This window comes from Bubalus bubalis, chromosome 1, assembly GCF_019923935.1.
Source record: "Bubalus bubalis isolate 160015118507 breed Murrah chromosome 1, NDDB_SH_1, whole genome shotgun sequence".
Classification (NCBI taxonomy): Eukaryota; Metazoa; Chordata; class Mammalia; order Artiodactyla; family Bovidae; genus Bubalus; species Bubalus bubalis.
Window position 1 is genome coordinate 55,410,851 of NC_059157.1, and position 22,483 is coordinate 55,433,333.

At 43.2% G+C, this 22,483-nt stretch overlaps 1 protein-coding gene and 1 long non-coding RNA gene across 8 annotated transcripts in view; both read left to right on the plus strand.

The window, feature by feature from the left end:
* Window positions 1-10,565: 10,565 nt before the first annotated feature.
* LOC102416140 (amyloid beta precursor protein) overlaps window positions 10,566-22,483 on the plus strand; it is a 307,476-nt gene continuing 295,558 nt past the window's right edge. For 5 of the 7 annotated variants that reach the window (XM_025281961.3, XM_025281968.3, XM_025281972.3 and 2 more), the window contains exon 1: window positions 10,567-10,789. In XM_025281961.3, the coding sequence (XP_025137746.1) occupies window positions 10,733-10,789 (57 nt within the window). In that variant the 5' untranslated portion in view covers window positions 10,567-10,732. Of the gene's footprint in view, window positions 10,790-22,483 lie in introns of all 7 variants that reach the window. The other 2 variants (XM_025281991.3, XM_025281957.3) reach the window with 2 other exon arrangements.
* On the plus strand, window positions 10,804-17,160 carry LOC112583944. Its single transcript, XR_003108275.3, has 2 exons — window positions 10,804-15,751; window positions 16,974-17,160. It is a non-coding gene; the product is annotated as an uncharacterized LOC112583944 (long non-coding RNA).

Sequence of the window (22,483 nt, forward strand, 5' to 3'; positions counted from 1 at the left end):
TAAGGTTCATCTCAGAAGCAGGAAATTTCCAAGTGACTAGTTGGTTCTTATAAGTAAACATGAAAGCATATCTTCTTTAAAAAAACAAAAAACTTCATCTAAATTGTCAACAGCACACCAGCTGGGGGTAAATTATCTATTAATCACAGTCACATCTTCAGTGTTCATCTCTCACTTGCCTTTCCTTGTTTTTCTCTGTCACACTTAAGGTACTTCCTCTTGTATGTACTTCTGACCCCTAAATAAAAACTAAAAATTGAATTTATTACTCCCCTCATTAAAAAAATCATAATCAATGATGTGCCGGTAAGACAAAGCAGGTACAAATCTTCCCTCCGCCATCCTTTTTTGGTTGATTTAACCTCTCTCACCTCCTCATTTGTGACATGGAGGGTCACCCAACACCACAGACAAGTAAGTATTCTGTGAGATCCTGTGTCTAAACTCCCCAGCTTGGTCAACCGCAATCTCAACGCTTTAGCAGTCATAAAGTGCCTTCCCATGATGTCTTCACAAACTTTTTCTAGTCATACCTGGAATCTCTGGAATTCCCTTCTGTTTTTCCCAATCCCAGCTTTGTCATCCTCCAAATTTCCCTACAACTTCTCTACTGACAGACCCTGCTTTAGAAATGTTAGAATATGTCAGATGATTTGAAAACCTGTAGTGAGGAACAGCCCACCCCCAACCCCAGTTCATCTGCTGAAATATTAACACATCTCCCCCACCGCTAACTCCCACTTATCAGCTCCACCAAGAACACTCTTGATATATTCACATAACCTTTCCTTAAAACATTTTCCTCTTTGAACACCTCTTCCTCATGTCTCTGATTAACCCTTTCCAATGAAACAGGTCTACGATTCTAGTTTTCCTCTGATGAGTTCACATATACATTCTCAAGTTGTACTTACTGATGCACACTTTCACTCTTCCTTTTTACAAATGTTTTAATTGACATAATTGACACATTGCATTGTATTGGTTTTAACTATACAAGAATGATTTGATACATGGAAATATTGTGAAATGCTCACCACAATGTGTGTGTGCGCTCAGTCCCTTCAGTCGTGTCCACCTCTTTGCGAGCCAGGCTCCTCTGTCCACAGGGATTCTCCAGGCAAGACTACTGGAGTGGGTTGCCATGCCCTCATCCAGGGCATCTTCCCAACCCAGGGATTGAACCTGCGTCTCCTTCATTACAGGCAGATTCTCTGCCGACTGAACCACCAGGGAAGCCCCATCATCACAGTAAGTTTAGTCAATATCCTTCACCACCACAGTCACACATTTTTTTCCTCTTGTGATGAGAGTTTTTTAAGATCTACTCTGATAGCAACTTTCAAATACACACTCCAGTACTGTTAACTATGATCACCATTCACTATGGCTTTTATTCCTGCAGATACTTTTCTCACATAAACATAAGCTCTTTAAGGGGAGTTAATGTATCAGTTTTTCACTCTGCCCACAGTGGAAGTGTAAAAACTTTTGATTGATCCAATTGCCTGGTGAATCCCATGGACAGAGGATACTGGCTGGCTACAGTCCATGTCATTGAGAGTCAGACACAACTGAAGCGACTAAGCACACCAATACTACACACTTTCATTCCTAAGAGTTATATTTATTTTTTATGTTTTAATTGGAAGATAATTGGTTTACAGTATTGTATTGGTTTCTGCTGTACAACAACTCAAATCAGCCATAATTATGTATATATGTGTGTGTGTATATATATCCTCTCCTTCTTGAGCCTAGTGTTAACATTTACTTAGGAATAAGTTACACATGGGACAGAAAATATTAATTGAGGGATACAGCCAAATTAGATTATAGTAAAGTTGGGGTGGTTGCTTAGGGGCAAAAGTTGTATACCAAATAACTGTGAAGCTTTTATTTATTTGGTTGTTGGTTTGTGCATTTGTTCTGTCATTCAGGATATAGTTTATTTACAAAATGTGTTCAGGAATACTCAAGGTTTATCTGCCTGGAATCTTCCCAATCATTTTAGGTATAGGTAACATTTGTCTAGCTACAGCCTTCACTAGGATTCTGAAAGCTGAATCCACTCATGGGAGACTCAAGAACTTCTCTCTCTTTAAAAAGGAGACCACGGGCAACAACCCCTAGGCATTAGGTCAGTTCAGTTGCTCAGTCGTGTCTGTCTCTGCGACTCCATGGCCTGCAGCACACCAGGCTTCCCTGACCATCACCAACTTCCAAAGCTTTGCCATTTTCTTCCACTGGAGAAGGGAATGGCAAACCACTTCAGTATTCTTTCCTTGGGAACCCCGTGAACAGTATGAAAAGGCATGATGTGTGGAGATAAACAGGCCTGGTTGCCTTGGAGCCCAAGAGCCCTCAGGCTCAATGTTCATCTCACTGTTGAGTGTTGGCTGTGGCCCCAGGCCATGGAAATCCTGGTGTGAGCTGGGACTTCTGGCAGCAGCTTAGGGGAGAGATTCTTCTTGACCACATGAATGGGATGTGATTGGTCCTCCATCCTGCAGGAGGTGGTCAGCCCCATGCAATCCTCTCAGCACTTCTGGCAAGCAGGCTTTTCAAGCACTGTGCCCTCTGCAGAGAGGATGCCTGCCTTTCATGTACTTGGCACATGCCCTGGGGAGTGGTGGAGGGTTCCCCCTAATTCTTGGCATATTGCCCAATTCTACATTATTGGAATACAAATAAGCAGTCTGATAAAAGAGTAACCATGAGTCTGCTCTCATTTTGGTGTCAAAAAAAGTAAATCACTCACAAATCTGGAACTTTTATTAACAACACATTACTCAGGGACCCACCTAACTTACTCTGGGTTAAAGGTCACTGTGATCACTGACAGCCCCTGGGAAGATTAACGCAAGATTAATCCAAGGATATTATTATCCTGGTCACCCAGGTGACAGCTATTGTGAACACTGGTTTCTATTGCAAACTACGCACGGTGCTGGGTGATTTCCGTTTGCCACATCACCTGATGAATATTCAGAAACTGAGGTTCTGCTAGGTCCCACAACTATATCCAAAAGTGAAATGTAAGTATTCAAGTTTTCTCAAAGTCTGAGTCCTTTACGATCAATGCACGTTGCCGCCCTATTACCCAAGTCCTCTAAAGAAGCAAATCCATGTAATGTCCATATGGTCTCCATTAAATCTTCTTGCTACTGGATCCATTTTTCTCACTTCTCACCTCTGGGGTTGGCATGTATGGCCCATTTTTTTCTCTACTCTTGTTATTCCATAAAATATAGGAATATTCTTTTAACTGAGTCCTTGTGGCAGTCTTGGAATTACCATCAATCTTCAAACAAGTCATGTAAACCAGCTGCCAGCAGTGGTCTCTGGTTAAACATTTAATATTAATATTATTGTCGCATAGAATTACTTCTGAAATACATTAAGCTTATTTGTAAACTATCTCTTATCTGAAGCTGAAGGCTGTCTCTGAAGCAGCTTTGTGTAGTGATTGCAGAGGACTAATTTTAAAGTATTGTATTGTTTGAAGATATATGAACTCTTAGATGCACTAGTGAAGTTAAGATCCATGAATGAAGAAGTAACGTAAGAAATAGGGCAAATAAAATATTGCAACCTCTATATACGCGAAGATCTGTTAGCTACGTGCAGTTAAATTCAGGCATGTTAAGGGTTAATTATTCATTTAAAATGTCTTTATAGCTGCTCATTAACAAGAAAGAAAAAAAAATCCTATGACGTGAAAAACTGCACCCATTCTTGAGAGAAAGAATTTTGTTATGAAAACCTTGAATGCTATGTACAGTTTAGACTTCTGTAAATACTGAAGGCTGTAGTGGAGATGAAGAAATATATAATGCCCTCTGTCTTGCTGCTGCTGCTGCTGCTAAGTCACTTCAGTTGTTTCCGACTCTGTGCGACCCACAGACAGCAACCCACCAGGTTTCTCTGTTCCTGGGATTCTCCAGGCAAGAATACTGGAGTGGGTTGCCATTTCCTTCTCCAATGCATGCATGCATGCTAAGTCGCTTCAGTCACGCTCGACTCTGCAACCCTATGGACAGCAGCCTACCAGGCTCCTCTATCCATGGGATTCTCTAGGCAAGAGTAATGGAGTGGGTTGCCATTGCCTTCTCCAGCCCTCTGTCTTAGAGAAGGTAAAAAGAGATGAGAGAAACACGCAACTCAAGATTGACTTCTGGGCCACAAAGAGGAATCAGCATGAATTTCTAGAAAGGAAGATGGGTTGAGAAGCATGTGAAACTCTCAAATACATCACAGGATCTGTCATAACAGCTAACACTCAGCCCGCCAGCACCTCTACAGAAGGTACCATAATTTACAACACTATTAGAAATTTGAAGTAACCAAGACATCTGAATATTCAACTGAAAGGCAGCCAAAGAAACCACTCTGATTACCTAGGAGGCATGCTGGTTTCAAAAGGATGTGAATAAAAGGTGGCAAGAATCTACCCTCAAGAATAAATAGCAGAGTAGCTTAAATGTGAGAATAGTTTTAGGGATTCTGACAAGGACTGAAGCATGTTCCCCCCAACTTCATATGCTGCAGCCTAGTTCCCGGGACCTCAGAATGTGACTTCATAAGGGATACGGGGTTTCAAAGGGGTGCTTCATAAGGGATAGGGGGTTTCAAAGGTTTCAAAGGGGATGACCAGTTAAAAGCAGGTCATCAGAGTGGACCCTAATCCAATCTGAGCAGGGTCCGCAGAAGATGAGGAGATTAGGACGTGTAGAAAGAGAAGCCAAGGGTGTGCATTCACAGAAGAAAGGCCCAGTGGGGACACAGCAAGCATGGCCATCAGTAAGCTAAGGACAGAGGCCTCAGAGGCCTCCAGCCCTGCGAGCACCCCGACTTGGACTTGTGCCTTCTGGAACCAAGAAAACAAATTTATGTTGCTTAAGCCATCCAGTCTGTGGTATTTTGTTATGGCAGCTCTAACAAACTAATACAGATTTTAAATGTCAATATAAGCTTAAGCTTTGCTAAAAATGATCAAAGAAGAAATGTAAAAGAACATTTTCTTTACTTGCAGAACCAGATGATCTTGGTTAAGCTGGTTGCTTGGATAAGTTAGCTGCTGGGATCATGATGCAACATCAAGGAATGATGGAAGGAAAGTAGAATTCCTCAATTTCTTTCTATTGAGCTGAATGATCTTCCAACTGAAAAGGGCAGATGAACCACTGATCACTGGTACTAAATGTCAAAGAACAGTGGCAGGATTATAGAGCAAGTCTTAGCTGTTCTAAATAAGCACCTGTTCTAGAATGAATAGCGTCTCCATCCCCCTGCTCCAAATTCCTATGCTGAAGTCTTAACCTCTAGTAACTCAAAATATGACTACAATTGGAGGCAGGGCCCTTTTTAAAAGATCTTTTGGCCATGCTGTGTAGCATGTGGGATCTTAGCTCCGCAACAAAGATGGATCCCTAGTCCTCTGCACTGGCAGTTTGGAGTCTTGACCACTGGACCACCAGGGAAGCTCCAGAGATAGGGTCTTTAAAGAGGTAATTAAGTTAAAATGAGGTCTTCAGGATGGCCTCTAATCTAATACAACCTGTGTCTTTAGAAGAGAGAATCAGCACACATACACACAGAGAAGCCCATGTGCAGACAGAGGAAGAAGGTGGCCGTCTATAAGCGGAGCGGCCCCGGAGGAAATCTACCTTATGAGCACCTTTATCATGGACTTCTAGCTTCCAGAACTGTGAGAAAACAAACTGCTTCTGTTGATGCTGCCCAGACTGTGATACTTTGTTATGGTAACCCTAGCCAACTAATACAGCCCCCACCTTCTGGCTCAGACTATAATTGGTTTTGAAGGAAATCATAAAACTCCTAGAAGAAAACATAGGCAAAACACTCTTTGACATAAATTGTAGCCATATATTCTTTTGGCTCTGTCTCCTAAAGCAAAGGAAATAAAAGCAGAAATGAACAAATGGGATCTAATTAAACTTAAAAGCTTTTGCACAGCAAAGGAACTCATTGACAAAACAAAAAGACAGCCCACAGAATGGAAGAAAGTATTTGCAAATGATATGACTGATAAGGGTTTAATATTTAAAAGGTATAAACGGTTCATACCACTCAATATAAAAAAAAAAATCTGATTAAAACATGAGCAGAAGACCCGATAGACATTTTTCCAAAGAAGACATACAGATGGCTAAAACTCACAAGAAAAGATGCTAGACATTATTAGTCATTAGAGAAATGCAATTTAAAACCGCAATGAGATGTTACCTCATACCTTTTAGAACAGCTAAAGCAAGAAAGAAGAATACAAATCTAAAAGAACACAAATACCAAGTGTCGGTAAGGATATGGAGAAAAGGGCGCCCGGAACACTGATAGCGGGAGTCTAAACCGGTGCAGCCGCTGTGGTAAACAGAAGGAGGTTTCTCAAAAAACTAAAAACAGAAGTACCATAGGACCCAGCAACCCCACACTTGAGTATATATCCAAAAAGGGAAAACACTAATTCAAAAAGACACACACACCCCGATGTTCACAGAAGCATTATAAGCATTATTTACAACAGACAAGATAATGGAAGCCACCTAAGTGTCCACCAACATGTGAATGGATGATGTGGTACACACACACACACACAAACACACACACACACAGTGGAATACTACTCAGCCACAGAAAAGAAGGAAATTTTGCCATTTGCAACACCATGAATGAACTTGGAGGGTATTATGCTAAGTGAAATAAGTCAGACAGAGAAAGACAAATACTGTATGAGATCACTCATATGTGGAATGGAAAAAATAAAACAAACTAGTGAATGTAACAGATTCGCAGCTAAAGAGAACAAACTAGTGGTTACCAAGTAGGGAGAGGGAAGAAAGGAAGGGCAAGACCAGGGTAGGGGATTAAGAGGTACAAACTACTATGTATAAGCTACAGGGATATACTGTACAACAAAGGAATATGGCAAATATTTTACAATGACTATAAATGGAGTATAACCTTTACAAACTGTGAATATTATGCTATACACCTGAAACTTATATTACAAATCAACTATACCTCAGGAAGGGCTTCCTTGGTGTCTCAGACGGTAAAGACTCTGCCTGCAATACAGGAGACCCGGCTTCAATTCCTGGGTTGGGAAAATCCACTCCAGTATTCCTGCCTGGAGAATTCCATGGACAGAGGATCCTGGAGAGTGATCGTCTATGGAGTTGCAAAGAGTCAGACATGACTGAGCAACTAACACACGCACATACCCCAGTTAGAAAAAAAAAGATTGTTTTTGGTGATATTGGCAGGGCACAGATAACACCCTAAAGTGACAGAGATGCAGCTCAGCAGCACTATACATAAAGCAGATGGGAGGTGTGGTAACAAATGTGACCAATGTGAGGCCACCCAATCCAATTCAACACTCACCTGCAGACTGAGGTGGTCAACGGACTCCTTCACACTGCAGTGACCGCAGCAGCCTTGGAGCACTGTGAAAAGACACGAGGCACACCACACTCAGAGGAGTGTGGAAGGAACCAGAAACAGGTGCCACTGTGCCATTTGCACAGCTGTTGAAGGGAGCGGCTGTGTTACTTTCTGAAGACAGGACCCTGGAGTAACATGAAAATTGCTGGTTTTATTGACGTGGAGGTCTGTGGTGTGGAAAAGACTGGCTTGGCTTGGTCACAGAAGGGCAACAGGGACATCTGAGTGGGAGGTTACAGGAAAAGGATGTGGGCTTTAAGTGAGGTTAAGACTTTTGGAGTAACCAGAGCAGTCCAAAGACAATGCATTGTCTGAAGAGCTAGTGAATGTCTCCTAAGCTGGGGCTTTTGGGTCTGGCCTGGAAATGTGGAGATTGAAGCCAATGGGTGGGTAGTCCCTTTCCCAGGGTTTACAGTTCTAACTAGAGAAGTTCTGGTATTTACTCCTCAGAGGATCCTGAAGATAACCTCGGGGCAGGAATTGGCATTAACCGCAGAACAGAGACACTGGCTGAAAAGCAAAACCAACAGAATCTCTGAGTGGTGATGAAGCAGGAAAAAGAGTGAAGAATGACCATCATTCTGACTCAGTCAGCAGCTAATCATCTTTCCTTGGGGAAGGTCTTTTTCAGGGATGGGTGAGTGAGGTGCGTCTCAACAGTGGGAAGGGCATATGCCACACCAAAGAACTTGTATTTTCAGAGATTATAACCTCACCTCTCTATGTTTGAGTTTTGTGCTCAATAAAAGTCCCTTAACTCTTAAAAAAACACTTCCTCCCTGCCAGGACTAGCTCCAGGGACGTGTAGTCTGTTGGGTCTCGTGCTCAGGGCATCACGCGTGGTTAACGTTCTGCTGTTACCATCTTAAAATTCTTAATTTGGGAACAAAGGGTCCCACTGTTTAGTTTTGTGCTGGACCCTGTAAATTGTGTAGCTGGCCTGGCTTCATCCCCATCTTTAAGTCATACTCCTATCTGCATGCAGATGACTCGATGGATGTGAGTCTGAGTGAACTCCGGAGTTGGTGATGGACTGGGAGGCCTGGCGTGCTGCAATTCATGGGGTCGCAAAGAGTCGGACATGACTGAGCAACTGAACTGAACTGAACTGCCCTCAGTTGCTTCTATAAACCTAGGATAGACAGAACTGTAGTGGTGGGTCAACATGTCTGGAAGAAACTGGGTTTTTGCTGTGACTGGGGCTTTTTTTCCCCTGTAGTCCCAACTACTTGTCACTTACTTGCTGTCAGATTTGGGAGGAGGTCTTCAGAGTCCTAATTTATAAATGGGAAGAATAACAGTAAGGGCCTTATGGGCTTCCATGAAAAGGAAATGACATAAAGCTTGTCAACAAATGGACTTCCCTGGTGGCTCAGTGGTAAATAATTCACGGGTTCAATCCCTGGGTTGGGAAGATCCCCTGGAGAAGGAAATGGCAACCCATTCCAGTAGTCTTGCCTGGGAAATCCCACTGCCAGAGGAGCCTGGTGGGTTACAGTCCATGGGGGCGCAAAGAGTGGAAGTGTCTGCACAACTCAACAATAACAACAGAGGTAAACAAACAATTCGAGGCAACACATTATTTGTCATTATTTGTGGAGGACGTTCAAAGGTCATTCATGGGAAAAAGTAATCCACGAGTCAGGCTTGGATACCTAGGGGGCTGAAGACAGAAGACTATGTCTAAAGCAGCTGGCAGAGAAACAAGAGTCCTCCGGAAGGAAGCAGGCAACCTCTGGCTGAGCTAAGATCCCACCTCTGACTCCCTGGCTTCTTTCCCTTCCCTCTAGGCCGGCTGGGGACGCTGCCTTGGTGACTGAGGCCCCTTTAGGTCAAGAGCAGGGGATACATTTGGGCAGTGGAGAAGGCAATGGCACCCCCCTCCAGTACTCTTGCCTGGAAAATCCCATGGGTGGAGGAGCCTGGTGGGCCGCAGTCCATGGGGTTGCCAAGAGTCAGACACGACTGAGCAACTTCACTTTCACTTTTCACTTTCATGCATTGGAGAAGGAAATGGCAACCCACTCCAGTGTTCTTCCTGGAGAATCCCAGGGACGGGGGAGCCTGGTGGGCTGCCGTCTATGGGGTCGCACAGAGTCGGACACTGACTGAAGTGACTTAGCAGCAGCAGCAGCCCATCCTAGGTTCATTGGACACTAACCCGACACTGGATGGTTTGTGTTTAATCGAGGAGAAAGTGGCTTCCCAGAAGGTTCATTTCTGTGATTTAGGACAGACACAAGCAAGAACAAGGACAGAGTTTGAGCTATTGGGGTCGAACGGAAGTCATCTTTCCAGACCCTTCCCCTCTTAACTTTCACTTCACCCGCATCTCAGATATTACATCCCTGCCTGATTAAAAAACACCACCACCCATATGGTCTTCCCTTTCTCAAACCAAAACAAATTTTTTTTTTTTTTTAAACAAAATCTCTCAAGGAGAACTAAATAGGTCGCCGCTTCTTCTCCAGGTCCGGCGCCTTTCTCCTTCGGTTTGGTCTAAAGATAGAAATTCCAGGTTCCTCGTGGCTGCTTTTGACTGGGGCGGGGCAGAGGAGGGGGGAGGCTTTTGCTCTCCTATTTCTTTGCAATATTGCAAAGAAATCCTATTTCCTTTAAGCTTGTCTCGTTCTCTTCCAGAAACGCCTCCCCGACCTCTCCAAACCGAGACAGAGGAAAAAAAAAAAAAAAAAAAAATCCGAAATGCGGATTAAAACGCACCCAGCAGCAGTCCTTTATACTACACCCCCGAGAGGCCTGCGGAGTCCGATGAGTCAAGCTGGCGGCTAGGAGCGGAGAGCGCCCTCGACTTTTCTGGAACCCAGACGTTCTAGGACTCCCCTTTCCCTGCCCCTGCACCATCCCTCTGCCGACCCCATCTTTCTCCCTCCTACTGCTCCGGGGCCCGGGCGGTCGGCGGCCGGGGAAGGCGCGCGCGGGGAAGCCGGGGGAGCCGCACCTGTGGGCGCCTCGTGGGGCGCGGGCCCCTCCCGGCCGAGCGGGCGCAGCTCCCCGGCGGCTCCGCTAGGGGTCTCTCTCGGGTGCCGAGCGGGGTGGGCCGGATCAGCTGACTCGCCGGGCTCCGAGCCCCGCCGCCGCGCCGCCGCTCCGTCAGTTTCCTCGGCAGCGGTAGGAGAGCGAGCACCCGGAGCAGCAGAGCGCGGGGCCACCGGAGACGGCGGCGGCGGCGGCGACACAGACAGAGCAAGGGCGCGGCGGATCCTCCTCGCACGGCAGCTCGCTCGGTGCCCCGCGCAGGGTCGCGATGCTGCCCGCCTTGGCACTGGTCCTGCTGGCCGCCTGGACGGCTCGGGCGCTGGAGGTGAGTGCCGCGCCTCGGAATGGGGTGACGGTGGAGGTGGGTGGAGGATGGAGGGGACCTGCTCCCTCTTTCATCCAGAGAAGCGGGGCGGTTGGAGGGGGTGGGGGGAACGATCGAGGGGCCCTTCTCTCGGCTCTGCGCCCTACGCCCCCGCTTGCGGGCGCCCTGCGCATCTCTGCCTCCGGCCCAGCCCTGCCCCGGAGACGCGCGCTCCGGCCGGCGCAGAGGGATCCGGCTAGGCGTCGGGCCCCGGGGTCCGCGCCAGTCTTGGGGGGCGCGAGTCGAGGAGGAGGCTCTCTTAGGGTCAGATCCTGATTCACTCCTTTCCTCGGGGCCGGGGGCCGGGGCAGGCAAGAGATATCCAGATGGAAGATGGAGCGGTGGGGGGCGAGAGAACACGTGGGGAAAACCAAAAACGCAAGAGTCCCTGTGTTCTGTCCCCAGCTCTTAATAGCTGCCCTTTCTTTTCTCTCGGGCCCCGGGGAGCAGGAGTCGGGACGGCTCGGGGAAGCTGGGCACCCCCACCCCACCCCTTCGCTTCCCTTGGCCTTTTCCGCCCTGTTTCACTTCCTTTCGCATCCCCACCACCCCTTCCTCGCCAGACCTCTTCCTCCTTCCTCTTCGCGGAGGCTCCCTAGGGTGACCCCAAGGAGGGTCGCGCACCACCCTCTGCGGGCAAACTTTGTGCCTCTCGGCGTCTCCCTTTTGTGTTAAGTTGCGAGAGATGGGAGGGGTCGGAGACCCACAACCACCTCGCACCTTCCCCAAGCCTAGACATCCAGGGTATTCGCGCGCACCCTCGGATTCACCCGGAGAGGGAGAAGGTCCCCGGGAACAAAAGCCGCGACACTCCGCCCTCGCCAGCCCCGGGGCGCGGTGGTCTGTGCGCCACCGAGCGTCCCGCCTGACTCCCTTCCCCGCGCTGCGAGTCAGTCCCGGAGGGGGCTGGGGCGCTGCTGAGGGACGCGCTGGCCGCGTCTCGGAACCCCTCATCTTCTCCTCCTTCCCCCCATCACCTCCGAGGCTGGCTCATTCTTTTCTCGGTTGCAAAGTCCTTGGGGGAAAAATACGCGGAGAGTGCGGCGTGCGTCTGGAAAGGGCAGGGGCGGGTGGCGGGGCTGCACGAGTTCTCCCCTCCTGTGCATCAAAGGAGGCGTTTGTCGGATCGAGGCGCGGCCACTTCCCTGGCAGCGCCGGGCACTGTGATTTAGTTCCCCCCGGGGGGCGCGGGCTGCTGGGGAGGGTCCTCGGGGTCATTTTTTTTTTTAGGGTGCAGATAAAAGGCTGGAAATTGAGCGAAGATTAAGACGGAGAAGATGGCGCCTCTGCAGTGCAGCAAAGAAAAGCTGTGGAGGCTGCAGCCTGGGAAATCCACCCACCACTAGGTGTATATAACAAGTCTGCCCCATTCATCCAACTCTCCCAACATTCAGCTGACGCCTGTGCCAAATCACTGTTTTCCTTTTTATCTGAAGATGCTTAGAAGTTGTTTGCTTGACAGCTGGGGCAAAAAAGGTCGTAATTTTGCATCGTTTGGGTTCCCATTCGGTATTTTACCATTCGTCACCTCACCTCCCCGTTTTTACCTCCAACTTTTCCCCTTCCTCATGGTAATTTTCCCAAAAAAACAATTTCTGAACAGATGTTTTCCTGTAATTCCACTGAGACTGTACTGACTCTCACACCCGGACAGCGTTTTAGTCCCTAATTTACAAGGTCATTGAACTTTTTCCTCTTCTTTTACCTACGAGTGGCTCTAAAGTGGCTCAAGAATCACCTCGGGGCTCGTTAAGGCAGATTGTTTTAAGAGTTGAAGAATTTGGTTATTCTGTTTTAAAAAATGCATTTAATTAAGGGAGCTAGGCTTTTTCCAGTACTTAAAATTTACTCCTACAATTATTTGTTTTCTCATTGTCTTATTACACGTTGAAAGACACAAATTAAGTAATTAAAAGCCTTTATAAGCTTTTGTCAAAAAGTAGATGTTTAAGTTTTTTGAGCAGTATATTTTTGTGTGTGAAAGAGGCAAATATGATTCAGATTTCTTTTTCAGCCTGTTTGATTGCAGTTTTTGCTCTTCCATCTTTTTGGACATTTTCACTGGTTACTGTCACCTCCTTCAAAGGGTGGAGGTGAGATGCATGTTAATTCATTTTGCAAAGCATTAAGGTAGGCAGTTCACTCTGCTGAGGTTTGAGGGGATTTCTGGAGCTAAGTCACTGTCCACTGAAAAGATGTTAATTATGACTTGACTGTCTTTTGTAGGGCTTAGAAAATAGGTCTGCTGCAGATGACTTGAGACAAGAAATGAATAAGGGCAATGATCACGGGATGGGGGGGTGGGCTCGGCCTCTGGGAAAAGCATCATTACCGGAGCTGATGATTTTCCCTGGTACAGTGACAGGGTATGAGTTAAAAAGGCCCTGACATTTATTTAAACTGGCTTCCTCTTAAATTTTATTTTCCAGTATTGTGGGGTTTAACCTAATTCACAAGTATCTGCTTTGATTGCGGTGCTAATTCAGAGATTATAGATACCTACTCACACTGGTCAAAACAGCCCTAATGGTGGATGCCTGGGGTCACAATTGTGAAGCTCAGATTTGATGGTGAGCTATAAGGAGTCACCGTTTCTGGCTGACCAGTGGGAAGCCATGATAACCATAGGGCACCCAAGCGGCTGTCTTGTCACCCTGTTGAGCAGAGGTACCTGATGGGCACTTGGCAGGCCATTAGTACTGCAGAGAAGTACTCCAGACAGAATAATGATCCCTGGTTCTGACTGGGGAAATAAAGAGAAACATACAACTAAATAGATCACAAGGTTAGATTAGGAATGATTGAAAAGAAAGGATGTGGTCCATTGGTCTGAAGGAAAACAGGACAGACTCCACATAAAGAACAGACGTGATTGCAAAGGGGTAAGGGGAAGGCAGGGATTGGATTGGGAGTTTGGGACTGGCAGATGCAACCTCTTATATATGGGATGGATAAATAACAGGTCCTACAGTGTAGCACAGGGAATTATGTTCAATACCTTGTAATAAACCATATGGAAAAGAAAAAAAGAAAAATGTAGAGGTAATCGTCATGAAAAAAGGCTTTCTCCCTTTTGCTAGAGGGCCTCTATTTTATGTTTATGGTGTTTTATGTTTATGGTGTACTAGAGACTTCTGTGCAGATATTTGTATGAAGCTGAAGGTGTCAGTCATTCTTGAAATAAGCAGAGCTATTACATACCTTTCCTGTGGCTCTTAAACTACCATTGAAGAATATGGTAAAATTCAGTAGAAATCTCTAGTCTCTTTCTGCACATTTGATCTAGGTGGGGATATGTATTACTTTAAGAGACTTAGAAAGTATCTTTGATTACTATAGTTCTCTAAACTCTGCCTAGTTGTATCAGTTACAAATGCAAAGATAAACCTTATACATGTACTTTATAAATAAAGCTCTAGGATGTAAGGTTTACTTTGACTTGCATACTGTATTCTCGTGTTCCCAGGAAGTTTGCAGAGTAAATAAGACAGGCACATGATTATAAAAGAAAACAGAAAATGTTAAGTACCAAGAGGAAAGTACTGATTAAGTGGTATACTGAGTAAAAGTATTAACAGTATAAACATCTGTATATAAGGAATAAAGGAACCATGGGATGAGATAATCCTTGAGAATTTCCTAATGATTCCTTTCCAGCCAGATTTGTATCTTAGGTTTGGGGAAGGGAGTTTAAATCTTTGCATTTATAGTATCTGTTTACATACCTGTCTCGAGAGCACATGCCCCGAGGATGTGGGCAGAGCCAGTGTGGGATTTAATTTTCCTTGTGTCCCTATTTATTCATTAGGGCCATTTTAAGTTGAGTCTCCTGGGGCCAAGCTCTGGTCTGTACCTCTGAAGATAGCCTGGTGAACAAAAACCATCACTTGCTTCAGGAAGCTTCCAGTCTAGTGGGCAAGACAGAGGATAAACAAATCATCCTACATGTGTGCTCATGAACTGTGACAGATGGTGAGACGGATGGCAAAGGTGTAGGATACACGCTGGAGAGGAGTGCCTGCTCAGACGCTAAATTATGTCTGACTCTTTGCCACCCCATGGACTGTAGCACACCAGGCTCCTCTGTCCGGAGGATTTCCCAGGCAAGAGTACTGCAGTGGGTTGCCATCTCCTTCTCCCTGGGCTCTTCCTGACCCAGGGATCGAACCCAGGTCTCCTGCCTTGACAGGCAGATTCTTTACTCCTGAGCCACGAGGGAGGCCCGGGAGAGGAATAGCGAATTCCGAATAAGGATTGAGGGGCCAAGAGCTCTGATGCAGCATCTTCATTAGAACCTTGACTGAAGAAGTGGGTACCCGATGAAAACACTGATTCACTGGGCAGCAGCAAGGAGCATGGGGAAAATAAAATGTTTCTTTTGTTTTTTGATTCTTTTCCTGGTGCTCTTCTACCTTCATGTTCCAATTGACTATGAAATGGTTTTCTTTTCATAGTAGGACCTCACATACTTGTGGAAGTATTCCTCTATACATTCTTCCATATGGATAGGGTGGGAATTGATACTCACACCAGCTTCTGCAAATCCTTGGGGACGCTGGCACCCTGTGGCTTAATGGTTCATATCCAGATACACCCTCTTCAGTGGCTGGAGGAAGACAGGCTGGCAGGCGGAGGAGGCCAAAGTGATGGAATGAATAGACCCCCCGCCCTCCTGAAGGAGTAGCAAGCTTAAGCCAGAAAAATGTATATTTCTTCATTTTCCTTGTATTCATTAGTAAAAGGAAAGCTAATAGTACCTGAACCCTCAAACTGAATTTGGAAATGAAAACCAGGATGAAGGGGGAAATGTTATGTAACTTTCTTCAGTTTAATGTGGTCCCTTTAAGAAACAACCATTTTGGTGAAGACACTGATGTTTTCCTTTGAAAAAAGATCTCATGAATTTTCCTCTTCAGGTTAAAGGTGAATAGATATGCTTACTGTTACCTTTTTAGAAGTAGACATGTACTATAAACTGGATTCGAATGGACTGCTCTAGGAATAAAGTAATTCATTAGAACAAAAAAAAAAAACCAGCCTAGATATGTTTATGAACTAATAGATCTATGAAAAAGGGATGCTGAATAGTTAGAATGGGGTACAGAGGATTCAGTTTCATGTATGTATTCTTAGCTGAGATGGGAACTAAGAGGCTATTTTACTTAGACTTATTTTGTGTGGCTACATTTGGACGAAACATGAAATACAGATTTAGCTTGAGCATTTCTAGGATTATAGTATTTTATGGAAGAAGATAGTGGTTGAAATGAGCAAAATGAGAGGCTTTTAAAAGCCAGCTCTATGGAAAGTAGTGTAATCGTTCCTACATTTATAACCTTGATTTTGATAACCAGTAGGATGTCAGGTCAGAAACCTAGTCATGGAATTTTTCATGTTTCCTAGGAAGGCAGCATTCCACATTGGTCAAGCTATTGACTGTGAGCTAACTCATACTTCAGTTTGTTCCTCTGCAAAATGGGGATAATACTTACCGTTGTTGAAGATTGAGTTAATATGTACATAAAATGCTTGAAACAGTGAAAGTGTTAATGTATAGAGTTAAAGAGTTAATATATAACATGATGGCATCTTATAAGCACGTTAGTTACAATTATTGTTTATGATGTTGATGATGTAAAATAAATACATTTAATCCTATACATTGTTGAAAGTTAAAAAAAATTTATATGATGTTTCACCTACTGACCAATGCACTTACCAACCAGTTAAGACTGTATAGGAACTTGGCAATTTGTTCATGAGAAGAATGAATTAATTTGATTTAAATTTTAAAAAAGACATTGGAGATAAAATTTGTATCACAAATAAAATTAAAACATATACAAATTTATTAAATATTCATATTTATTTTGTGTTTTAGTTGGCTTTTTTGAAAAGCCCTAAAACAATTCATGCTTATAGAAAAACTTGAACAGTACAGAAATATGTAAAAAACACAAGCAGTTGTTACACAAATGAGTAAGACCTACTTTAAATGTGTGCTCCCTGGCAGCTAGCTACACATGTCTAAAATTGAGCAAGTTTATATTCTGGCTTGATTATTAACTCAGCTATTAGTTAACTGTCTGCTGTATGCAGAGAGCTTTGAATAACTTGGTTTAATTCTCAGCATAACCTTCTCTAGAAAATGAATAAACCAGTTTGGCCAAGGAAGATACCAGATGCCAGCAAAAGAATTTTGGTCCTACCTAGACTGGAAGCTTTAAATAATTTTCACCAAAGGACAAGGAAACCTAAAAGCAAGACTGCCTGAGATGGCAACACTTCTGGAAGAAACCAACTTTCAAAATAAAATGAATTATGTTAATATCTCTCTCTCTTTGTCACTCGGTCTTGTCTGACTTTTTGTGACCTCTCATGGACTGTAGCCCACAAGGCTCCTTGGTCCATGAAATTCTCCTGGCAAGAAGAGTGAAGTGGGTAGACATTCCCTTCTCCAGGGGATCTTCCCGACCCAGGAGTCAAACCTGGGTGTCCTGCATTGCAGGCAGATTCTTTACTTTCTGAGCCACCAGGGAAGCCCATCTTAATAGCTGCTGCTGCTAAGTCGCTTCAGTCGTGTCCGACTCTGTGCGACCCCATAGACGGCAGCCCACCAGGCTCCCCCTTCCCTGGGATCCTCCAGGCAAGAACACTGGAGTGGGTTGCCATTTCCTTCTCCAGTGCATGAACGGGAAAGTGAAAGTGAAGTCGCTCCAGTCGTGTCCGACTCTTAGCAACCCCATGGACTGCAGCCTACTAGGCTTCCCTGTCTATGGGATTTCCCAGGCAAGAGTACTGGAGTGGGGTGCCATCGCCTTCTCCGGATATTAATAGCTAGATGATGATAAATTATATAGTGATCTACTATAAAACTTAGTAGTGACCTACTGCATAATTAAAAGCATACTTTTTAAATCAGCACACTCTGCTCATTATAAAATGAAAGGTTTGCAATCCCAGTTTCAAAATTAGGCTGAAGATATTTAAGGATACCACAAATTGGTGATACTGTGGTTAGGGTACGATCAACGTATTGAAGAATCAATAAGTGAAGTCCAAATGAGTTTATATGTTTTTTTTTTCTTGTCACTACAATTCATGTATTTCTTTTATCACTGCCCTGCTGTATCAAAAAAGTGGGTTCAAGTAGGACTATGCAGTTATTGTAGCTATGTTTGAAATAAACATGCTTCTCAAGAGGAATGAAAGTACCACAACCACATAAGCAGAGTCTGTGAGCAGGGGGAGAGAATAAGCAAGATGAACTTTTCAGAAAAGGGAAAAGAACAACAAGCCTGTTTTATAGATGAGTGAATCGTAGAATTCTTAAGGTCTTATTAGTGATGAACCCCGGTGTTTGTATCTTCTCGTTTCCAGGTGGTGTTTCTCTCTCGATTTATTTTTTCCTCCCTAGTTGAGATGGCATTTAGCTGAGAAATTTGAGCAAGAAAAAAAATTTTTTAGTGATTTATTTTATTGATACGACATTGTTCTTTGCTTGAGTCTCTTTCATGGAGAAGCTAATAGTATGTTCCTATGTTTTCATTTTGCTTCCATAGAAATCTACATTGTATCCTCACTAAAGAATGTTTAAGGTATCCTTGGTGATCAAGACCGGTAAATTACTTTTTATCCTTGCTTCCCTGGTAGCTCAGCTGGTAAAGAATCCGCCTGCAATGCATGAGACCCTGGTTTGATTCCTAAGTTGGGAAAATTGAGAAGGGCATGGCAACCTACTCCAGTATTCTTGGGAAGGATGCTTATAAGAATAAGAAATCTAAAAAAAAAAAAAAGAAAAATCTATACTCTATCAGGAAAAGTTATTTGCATGAAGTGAAGAAAATGTGTTGTTGCTGATTTGTTAAATTTCAAAGCTTAAAAGATTGATATATTTTGACCCCAGAGTGACATTTTATGGAAATCCAGACAAGAGGTTACCCTTGAGATGCATTTGTCTACTTTAGGCCTGACCTTTTACCCACAAGTGACCAGTAACTCATTTGTTGTTTCTCCTGTCTGCATATGACTGGATTACAATGAAATTAACAGGACAACGTAGTCTTTACTTTAGTCCAAAATGAAGAAAATAGTACTCCTGGTTGAGGTTTGGTTAGTCCAAAAAAGGACTTTTTGTGTTTGTTCTTATCAATGGACGGCTCTTCAAAAGCACAATTATTGTTTTGTTTTGTAATGGAATTAATAGGCACACATGATAAAGATAGATAACTGCTGTAGTAAACATATTGATTTTTTTCATCTTTCAAAAAAAATCCTTATCTACTTTGGAGATTGAGCCTTTAAAACTGATACAAACTTTTTGAAATCTTTGCTTAACTCTAAAGTGACTAACATAAAAACTTATGGAAGAGCTGTATTTGAGAGCTAATATTTCTCATGCTGAAGCTCTTAATTTCTTGTTATTTTTTTAGACAAATAGTTTTGTCATTGCAGTGTGTCATTTGAAGATGTAAGTGATGAGTTTTTAAGAAACTTCCACAGAAACTTGCAAATATGTAGACTAACCATTCTAGGAATAGATAGTATCATAATCTATCTAATTTATTCTGATACATATTAGATGAATGAGCAACTTAAAATCAGATTTTATAGAGAAGTTACTAGTGTATTTTCATACATAGAAACTTAGGTTTTTATGAGCACAGCCAGAAAAGGAAAATTCACTCCTTTATTTAACCAATATTTTTGAGGTCCTTCCCCTCATGGGAGTTTACAGTATAATGAGGGGTAGACAGAATAAATAGCAATGTAAGAATAAAAAGTAGTAGAAAACTTGGAAAACATTAAGTTGGGCAAGGATATCATCGGTGAATGCTAGGTGGAAATCTGCCATGAATGTGATATTTTATGTGGTATTATCAGGAAAGTTCTCTGACCCAAATGTAAACTTAGGTATCTGGAGGAAAGAACTGTTTATTCACTTTGGTGTAAAACCATAACCGGGAACAAGGATGTGCTTTGGTGGTTAGATATTAAAAATAAAATAGTGGGGCAGAGAAGTTAACGTTAAACTTGATCACTAACTATTTCCTGTCATTTGTTTCATAACTCACTGCAGTGCCTTACATCTAGTGTTTACTAAATACTTGACAAATTTTCTAAATGAAGACTCTGGAAGTTTTATACTGTAGTAACAATTACGTTTGACGCTTGACAGCTAGCTTCTCTTATGTTTAAAAAAGTTGTGAATGACACCCAACTACAAGTCTACAAAAAAAAAATTAAGCTTTTTAAACAAGATTTACTCTTTCAGTCTTTCTAAAACATTTTATTGTGAAAAGGATATGAAATGCTGTCAGTAACTTCATTTGCAACTCTTTATTTCAGACATTCAGTTGACCCAGGGGAAAACAATGCCTGTTCTTGAACTATTTCATCAGTCCTCTGATTGATTGGGACATTTTCAGTTGAAGGTGCTTAGAAATGATTTTCTTTGATCCAGATAGTGAAATTTAGAGAGACGACATTGTGTATTGGAGTGAAATTGAGCGACCGTCAAAATGAAAATTTCATTATAATTTGGCTTTTTGCAGTTTGCTTCTTTTTTTTGCCATTTTACTGCTAATACTTGCCTTTTACGTTAGTGTGAACTAGGATCAAAATTGGCCCTTTAAGAAAAAAATTGAATTTCTATTATTTCTACTCTCTTAAGGAATTGTACTTTTTAAGTTCAAGGGCTTGAAGCCAATGCCACTATATGCTACTAACTTGACAGGCACTGAAAATCTAATTGAGGCCATTATGATTAACTTTGTGTTTTACCAGGGTTTTCTCAGGGTTGTTTTTAATGTTTTGTGTCCAGGTGTTAAATCCTCTTGCACCATGGAATCCAGAAAATTTCAATCCAGTAAAAGTGAACTAAATTTTAAAACCCTGTAGTTGTTTTATGCAGGGCAGGTTCTTGGCTAATTGATAAGATGATTGAATAGGAAGGCAGCTTGTGTATTTCTGTTGGTGTGAGGAATTGTGAAAGGCTCCAGTTTCAAGAGAGTACATTTGTGACAAAACTGTAATTTTGGAATCACTGCATACTTGTTCAGTGAAGTATGCGAGGAGGGAATTCTCAGAGGGTGACCATGTGACTAGATGGCTTAAACAGTAGAAGCAAAAGCTACCTTAAGGTAGAGCTACCTTAAAACAGTGCAAGTCCCTGGAACTTGGGACTGAGTAGTCAACAGGGCCATTCCAGATATCCTGGACAAAGATAATGAATAGGGAAGACTTTCTTAAATAAACAAGGTAGGAAGCAGACCCACCCAGTTCCCAAGAAATTCCTTTCCTTGTCTGTATTTGCCATTTGAATATTTCACTTCACTTTCCTGAGCCTGGACAAAGGTCAAATTTGTATCTTTGTGAATTTTCTGGGTGGTGCTGTAAAAGAATACAGATGGGAAGTATTCAGCTTCTTGGGAGTATTTCTTGTGTGTGTGTCCTTAGTTGTATTTATTGCCTTCATAAATAGCCAATGAAGAGAAAAATATTTTAGCTTAAGTTTGTTTTTCTTTTCCTGGAGAAGAGAAAAAGACTTTGCTTAAAATATCCTCAGGGTTTATTGCCATTGTTAAATTGTTTATGCTTTTTAAGAAACCTTAAAATGTAATCCCCGTTGCTGGTTGCTTAGTCATCTCAGAAATGTAACATGTGAAATGCTGACCCAGACCGTCGATTGATTCTTGTTAGCAGATGAGGGGAAAGTTTAATGCAGGATGTTTTGTTTCTATTTCAGATTTTCTTAGGGCATTTGTGATTGACTTCTGGGCTTTTGGTAGCTCAGCTGGTAAAGAATCCGCCAGCAGTGCAGGAGACCCCAGTTCAATTCCTGGGTCAGGAAGATCCGGATCCCCTGGAGAAGGGAAGGGCTACCCACTCCTGTATTCTGGCCTGGAGAATTCCATGGACTACAGTCCATGGGATTGCAAAAGAGTCAGACATGACTGAGCGACTTTCACTTCACCTTCAGACATTTTGGGGCTTCCCAGTTGGTGCAATGGTAAAGAATCTACCTGCCAATGCCATTTTCAATGACAGCTAAGTGATGAGGTATTTTGTTCTATTTTTTTAAGTATGCCTGATATGGGCATGGGCTTAACAGGAGGTGCTAGTGGAAAAGAACCTGCCTGCCAATGCAGAAGACTGCAGCGATGCAGGTTTGATCCCTGGATGGGGAAGATCCCCTGGAGGAGGCAATGGCAACCCACTCCAGTATTCTTGCCTGGAAAATTCCATGGACAGAGGTGCTTGGTGGACTGTAGTCCCTGGAGTCACAAAGAGTCAGACACAACTGAGTGTGCACATGCACATGTGCGTGCACACACACACACACACACACACACACACAGAGCAGGCATTTTACCAGCACTTCAAGGTTTATTTAAATTGCATCCTCATAGTTTGACATGTTGTACATGGTTCTGTCTTAAGGAAATGTCTAAAATATCCTGGTTTCTCAAAAACTACTCTTGGTTTCATTTTCTGCATTATTTCTTTCTGAACCCTTGGTTCTCTTTAAGTAGTCAAAGCTTAGTTCAAGTTTGATCATCTTACATCTTGGTTTTCCTTTTATTTTTGGAGTGTCTAGCAAAGAAAATATTTTGTCTCATCACTTCAAGAGACTGCCTTCTGAAATATAGTTGA